Genomic DNA, 6,692 nt, shown 5'->3' on the forward strand with positions numbered 1-6,692 from the left:
TGGAGTTCTTGCTACCCCCTCACCCCCAAGCGACTTTATTCATGATACCGTGTCCTCGCCCATTTAACTGACCGGCAAGATAACGATATGAAAATGCTCTCTTTTCCATATTAACTAAAACGAGATTTCCTTAGTGAATAGCAGTTTTGTCTTGGATGTTGACGAGAGGCCGCTGCCCGGGGTGAGAAACTTGGTGGCTGAGGTCCGTTTGAAGCGTCATTGTGTGCTGGATTTCTCCCAGGGACGTTTAGCTCCGCCAGCTTCTGCTCCCAGGAATGAGGGTCTAAATCCATTTCCAGTTTGCCAAAGAGGCTTCCCCAAACTCCTTCGCTCCCTCCCCCCATAACTTACTGACTTACAATATTAATTACAATAGAAACTCTTACCTGAAAATTTCCTTTCATTAATCTGATTGTACAACATAGTATAAACACAAACACCAGAAGTGTTATATTTATTCAGATCACTGGAGAAGCCGCTTTCGTGTTGGTCTGTTCAAAGGCTTTCCTTTGCCACAAAGGCTCTGGCTCGCCAGGTCTGCCCAGCCTCAGGGCGCCTTCTCCCTAGCCGGCTGTCCTGGGCCGGGAGTGCCTGCACGCATCCGGCTCCGCCGCTCGCCGTGTCCCCTACGAGTGCACCAGCACCGAGTGCAGGGAGCTGCCCTTGCTCTCGGCCGCACTCGGGGCGGTGGGCTCCAGCAGCGAGGCGGCCGGCGAGGCCGCAGCCGCAGGGCACACGGTGGACGGCGCCGGCGGCTGCTGCGCGGCCGCGGGGACAGTGAGGGTCGGAGGCAGCGCGGCCACTGGCGGCAGCGAGGGGGTGGGCTTGATGGGCACCGGCACCGCAGGCAGGCTCTGGCTTGCCGAGTGGCACAGGGCCTTGACCGGCACGCCGAAAGCCCCGTACTCCGGGCCCACAGGGACCCCCGCCGCCGCGGCGGCCGCGGCAGCCGCGGCCACCGAATCCATAACGCCCACGTGCGGCCACACGGAGCTGACCACGTTGCCAAGCTGACCCGGCACGGGGTAACCCAGGTGGTGCATGACGGACGCCAAGGGCAGCCCGCCGGCCTGAAGCACGCCCTTGTAGTCTCGGCTGATGATGTTCTCTATGGCGAACGGATGCTTGAAGCCCGACGTGGACGCGGCGGCTGCGGCAGCGGCGGCGGCCGCGGAGCCCAACCCGTAGGGTGGGAAGTGCGACAGGCGCCCCACGCTGCCCACGGCTGCCGCCGCCGCCGCCGCAGCCGCCGCCGCCACCGCTGCCGCCTCCTGCATCTTGCCCGGGTGGGACGGCGGCTGAGGCTGCGACTGCTGGGGCGGCTGCTGCGGGGGCTGCGACGAAAGGTGAGGCGGCGGCTGCGGGGCGGGGGGCGGCTGCTGATGGAAATAATGCACCATGTGCGGCGGCGGCGGGGGCGGCGGCGGCTGGGGCGGGTGGTGGTGGTGGTGGTGGTGCGCGGCCGCGTGGTGGTGGTGGTGGTGGTGGTGCGGGTGGTGGGGGTGAAGGTGCCCTCCGGGCCCCGCGCCTGGCGCGCCCTTGGTGCTTCCCGCGTGCAGGTGAGTGTGTTCCGCGCGCAGCACCTTGAAGCGCTTTCGGCGCCGCAGGAAGCTGCCGTTCTCGAACATGTCGCCGCAGTCGGGATGCAGCGCCCAGAAGCTGCCCTTGCCGGGCTGGTCCGGCCGCCGCGGGATCTTGATGAAGCAGTCGTTGAAGGAGAGGTTGTGGCGCAGGCTGTTCTGCCAACGCTGCGTGTGCTCGCGGTAGTAGGGGAAGCGCTCCATGATGAACTTGTAGATGTCGCTCAGCGGCAGCATCTTCTCGGCCGAGTGCTGGATGGCCATGGCGGTCAGCGAGATGTACGAGTAGGGCGGCTTTTGGTCGCTGTACGAGCTCTTCCCCGGCCGCGGCATCGCCCCCGCCGCCTCTACTGCCCTGCGGCCCCCACTGGACGGCAGTGTCGCTCCGCACCGGGTTGCCGGGGCCTGGCGGTCTGCACTAAGCCCCACTCCGCCCGCCCGGCCCCGCCACCCCGCCCTCTCTGTCCCCAGACCCTCTCGCCGTCTCTCTCCGGCCTTCTACCAGCTGCTCCGGGGGCTCCGCGCCTGCTGTCCTCTCGGGCCAGCTCAGCTCTCCGCAGCTCGCAACTTCTGGCCCGACGGTGGCCGACCCGCGCAGAGAGTGGCGGGTCGGGCGCGCCAGCTTCCCCGCCACACCCTCCGGGCGGCTTCCCCCAGGTGGTCAGAGGCCGGGTGCTGGAGCGGGCGGTGGAGACGTCGGCAGGGCCGCGTTCCCTTCTCGGCCTCCTCTTTTCTTTTTCTCGGTCCGAGGGAAGCTCAGGCCCAGAGGGCTGGGAAGGACGGCACAGGCGGGACTCTGGCCCTTTAAATCCGAGTTGGCGCTCGTGCTCCAGGGGGCCGGGGAGGCGAGACTTGCTGAGCCGGGAGGCTGCCTCCGGTTCGGGGTACCCAGCCAGGAGTTGGGGTTTTCCTGGAGGGGAGCGGCGAGGTAAGGAGAAGGGAGCTCAGCTCCTGGCAGCCCGTTTCTCCCAGGTCTCTGGCCGCTCGCAGCGGAGCCGGGGAGAGAGCTGTAGGCGGTCGCTGGTGGCGGGGAAAAAGTTTGGTTTCTGCAGCAGCGGCGCGGCGGGGACGCTGGACGCGGGGGCACGCTGCGGGCCCGAGGGGGCGGCTGCGAAGGCCGGGAGGATGCGCGGCTGGTCTGGGCCCGCTCCGCTGTACGCGCAGCAGCTGCCGCCGCTCTCCGGGGCCCGTCTCGAGCTGGAGAGGCGGCGGCGGCGGCGGCTGTGGCAGCGACGCGCTCTCCTGGCTGCGTTTTGTAATGGTCCCCGAGACGCCGGAGACCCCCGCAGCTCGCGCTTCGAGACTATCACATGACCGAGGCTGAGGGACTCCGCCGCCGCCGCCGCGTCTCTCGCAGAAGAAGGGGCACGAAGGCGCGGCGCCGCGCCTCGCCCCCGCCCGCTCCTCCACCACACTTTGGACGCCCGCACTCCCAACACTCACCGCCCGTCGGGAGGGGCGGGGAGAGCAGGCTGTTGTTCGCTGGGAGGGGCGCAGCGCCGGGTGCGGTCCCCGCTGCTGCACCCCACCCGGGTCGCTACGCCTGGCAGAGGGGGGACAGGACGCCGCTTTCTTTCTCCTCTCCTGCATCTCCCGCCTGTCCCGGCCTTTCACTTTCCTGCCCCCCCTCCCCCCACCTGCTCTGAACTTCTCGCTCCTTACGCTACCTTTTTCCTAGACTAGCCACTCGGGGCCAAGTTCGGGGCACCGTGGTCTCAGGGCCCCTTCCCTGCAAGGAATCCCAATGCCCAGAGGGTTGGAGGGAAAAGCTAATGAGGAGAAGAGCCAAGGGCATTTTCGTCACGTGCCAGCTTCATCGCGATTTTCTTGAGCACCTACTGTATGTCAGGCCCGGTGACTGGCGCCAGGTGTACGGAGGCAGGAGACAGCTCTTTGCGTTCCAGGACAGCGATCTGGCGGAAGAGAGAGACAGGAGCCAGCCAGGACATTAGGATAGATAGCTAGGGCTTGGTGGATAGAGGCTCCACCGTGCTTCTTAGGACCGGGTGGACGGGACAGAGTGAGGCATTCCTCTGGGGTGGTGACGTCTGAGTTGGGGCCAGAAGTTGGAAGCTCACAGGTCCCATCACCTGGGGGAGTCCTAACGCGTTCTTTGCTATTCTTAGCATGTTGAGGGGAAGCAAGCTGATTGCAATTAAATAGGAGGTCAAAATGATCAATCCACAGGGCCCTGGTGTGACCTGTGAGAGAAAGCCAGATGAGCGGCAGCCAGGAGGTCTCGGTGCTGGCTGGGACCCAGGAAGCGGGTTCTTGCTCTGCACGCATCCGGCCACCTCCGGGCAATTCCATTTGACCCCAGGGAAGTTATACTCTGGTTTTGGCTGTCTTTGCCATTTGGCTGGGAGGAAAAGCAGAGTTTAGGGGGGGAAATACCCCTTCTTCCTGTCTCTGGGCCTCAGTTTCATTATTAGTAAAATGAGATATCTGAAGTTGGAAATTTCACGGGTGCCTTCCAGTTCCAACATTTGAGCAGAAAAGAGCCATTAGGGACTGTGTCTCACCGGGTTTTTAATTTCTCCTTTTCCCTGCCTAAACCCGAAGGCAGAAGGCTGTCGGCCCAAACTGCTTGGGAGACTTCTTTTTACCCTCCAGCCTTGGCGACGCCAGGCTCTGTGCCTTTTGCTTCCGACTTTTGGTGAGCTGCCCCAGGGCAGGGCCACGAGAGGGGCTGTCTGCTTGTCAGGCACTTCTTCTTCATAGGAGTGCGGTGAGTGGGGCAGATTGGTAATTTTCATCTTTAGTCGGGAGCTAGATTTCCGGCTAGTGCTACTAGCCCAGTTTGTACTAGGCCAGCAGAGTTTTAGAATAGGCGTTGAGGTGAAGAGTGCAAGAGAGCCCCCGGGGTAAAGAGCAGTCTCTTGGCCTGTCCCAAGGAGAGATCATTTCAGAGGAGGATGTTTGGGCTGTCACTCGGTGCTGGGAACTTTCCTCCCACCAATGCTGTTTCCGCGAGATTTTTAGTCCACCGAGTCAGTTTAAGGAGCCAAGCAGCAGTCGGCCTCCTGGGCTCATGAAGCCGCGGAGGAATTCCCACAGATACAGCGGCAGCTAAAGCCCGGTGCCCCCTTCTCCCTTGCCCGACGTGGTTCGAGAACAGCCCTTTCCAGGTCCAGGAGCCGCCCAAAGGCCGCTGGTGAGAGCTCCGCTTGCAGAGTGCCCTCAGTGCACTGAGGCTCTGGCCCCGAACGCAGCGCGGGTAAAGGCGTCTTTTGTTGACGCCTTGGGAGAGTGTGTTTCCCGCCTGCTTCGGGAAAAGCAGCGCCTCCTCCTTGGGAGCAGCTCCCGGACGTTCCGTCGGGCCAGTGAGCGCCGCGGCGTCCCAGCGCGGAGCAAGGGGAGGGGCCCTTCAAGGGCGCGCCCCGCAAGCCTTAGGTGCGCCTGACCTCAACACTAAAGCCGTGAGCTGGAAGCCGACCGCAGGCTGCCGCATCGGGCTCGGCCTTAGGGACGCAAGCCGAGTGGCCAGAGCCTCGGGCTTGGGCGAGCCAACTGCGTTCGGCGGGCTGAGCGGCTCCGCGCCACCTGGGCCACAGCAGAGCCGCCAAGGTGGAGATAAGTGCCTCGAGCTTTCGCGTTGCGGGTGGCCTGGGCAAGGGTAGACGGTGCTCTCCGACAAGGAGGCCCCAGCTGCCCGCGGCAGCGAAGGCCGCAGTTGCAGCGCTGAGCGCAGACGAGGAGCGCGGGGCGCGTGTCCATTTTGGAGAGGGGACGGCTGCCGCCGCCGCAGAGTATTCTGGGGGATTCTCGGTGAGGCGCAGGGCCGGGCTGGCGAGCTTGGGCCGCTGTGGGGTGCGGTGGGGGGGGGGGGCGGTTGCGGGGGGAGGCGCGCGCTCCCTCTCTCCCCCCTCCTTCCCGCGAGGTTGATTGAATTCCGGCAAGTTTTGCAGGCGCGCAGCAGCAGCGGCGGGGGCGGTACGCGCGCGCTCCAGCTGCCTGCAGACCCCCGTTCAAAGAAAACAGATCATGTAACCATCCTGGCACCAGCCAGTCGGTTTCAAGTTTCTGCGAGTAATTTTTTTTTTTTAAACAACCCCTACACTATCCAAATATTGGCTGGCGCTGAGGACCCTGGCAGGCAAATCATTGCCCCGGGCTTAGTGTAATTATCTCAGGCGTATTTGGTTTACCCCTTAGGCAATTGTTGGCGACGTTTTGCTAGGAAGAGGGACTCCATGCAAGGTTTTATTGCGTTTAATTGGCTCTATGGAGGGGAGTAAAAATTTGCCAGAAAAAGCTGTGGAACTTTAGGAGCGACTATTTTATTCATTCTCTCTCCTCTGTCTCCCCAGCCCCAGCCCCGGAAGGTCCCTCGCACTCCTCAGCTTGGATCTAGGCCAGGCGGTCCCAAAGCTTCCGCAGACAGCTGTGCGGAGCGTGAGGAGGAGCGCAGGTCGTCGACGGGGCTAGGACGACGTGCAGAACTAGGAAGAAGGTAAAGGTTCTTGTGCACATCCCGGTTTTCATGGGTTCTGTCTTTATTCACTGACCTTTGACGTGGGGAAAGTTGCCTGGGTTAGTTACGTTTGGGATTCTCCCAAGCATCTTTACTGTCACCCCATCCGACCTCGCCTGACCCCCGCCCGTACCTTTCCAAGCTTCAGCCTCTAATGTGAGCTTGAAGAGAGTGGGAAGAGGTCCTCCCGGTATACGGGACACGTCTTTTCCAGTCCCAGCCCTGGCATGGCTGGATGACCCTGGAGGCGTCGTTTCTCTCTTTGGGTTTTATTTTCTTCCCGGGAAATATGCAGGAGTTGGAACAGCGCCTTTGAACGCCCGGCGCTCCCAGGGTACTGAGGTTTGAGGTTGTGACTTGGATAGGTGGTGTGTGTGGAGAGCTCACCCCAGGGAGTTCAGGACCCCTGCTGCTCGCAGTGCTGGGGGCAGCAGCGCCTCCCTTCCTCCACCCACAGCGTCCTAGGAATCTGGTGTCTCTAGCGTCGCCACCGGGCACCCCGCCTGGTGAAATGCATCCCTCCCTGCAAAGTTTCTGATGGGTCGCCCCTCCCCCCTTGCTTGCAGGCGTAGGGGGGGCACAGGTGTTCCCTCTGTTCCTCCTTGGATTTATGCGTGGAACCTTGATTTGCCTGTCCA

At 62.7% G+C, this 6,692-nt stretch overlaps 1 protein-coding gene across 1 annotated transcript; it reads right to left on the reverse strand.

Annotated features, from left to right (window-relative positions):
* Positions 1 to 626: 626 nt before the first annotated feature.
* FOXB2 (forkhead box B2) lies at positions 627 to 1,913 on the reverse strand. The gene has a single exon (XM_046022050.1). It carries the CDS (start codon positions 1,911 to 1,913, stop codon positions 627 to 629), a length of 1,287 nt encoding a protein of 428 aa, XP_045878006.1.
* Positions 1,914 to 6,692: the final 4,779 nt, after the last annotated feature.

Source organism: Meles meles, chromosome 11 (assembly GCF_922984935.1).
Source record: "Meles meles chromosome 11, mMelMel3.1 paternal haplotype, whole genome shotgun sequence".
NCBI classification, from domain to species: Eukaryota; Metazoa; Chordata; class Mammalia; order Carnivora; family Mustelidae; genus Meles; species Meles meles.

Bases quoted from the DNA above. Each gene is read 5' to 3' on its own strand.
- FOXB2 (XM_046022050.1), bottom strand. From the start codon at position 1,913: ATGCCGCGGCCGGGGAAGAGCTCGTACAGCGACCAAAAGCCGCCCTAC.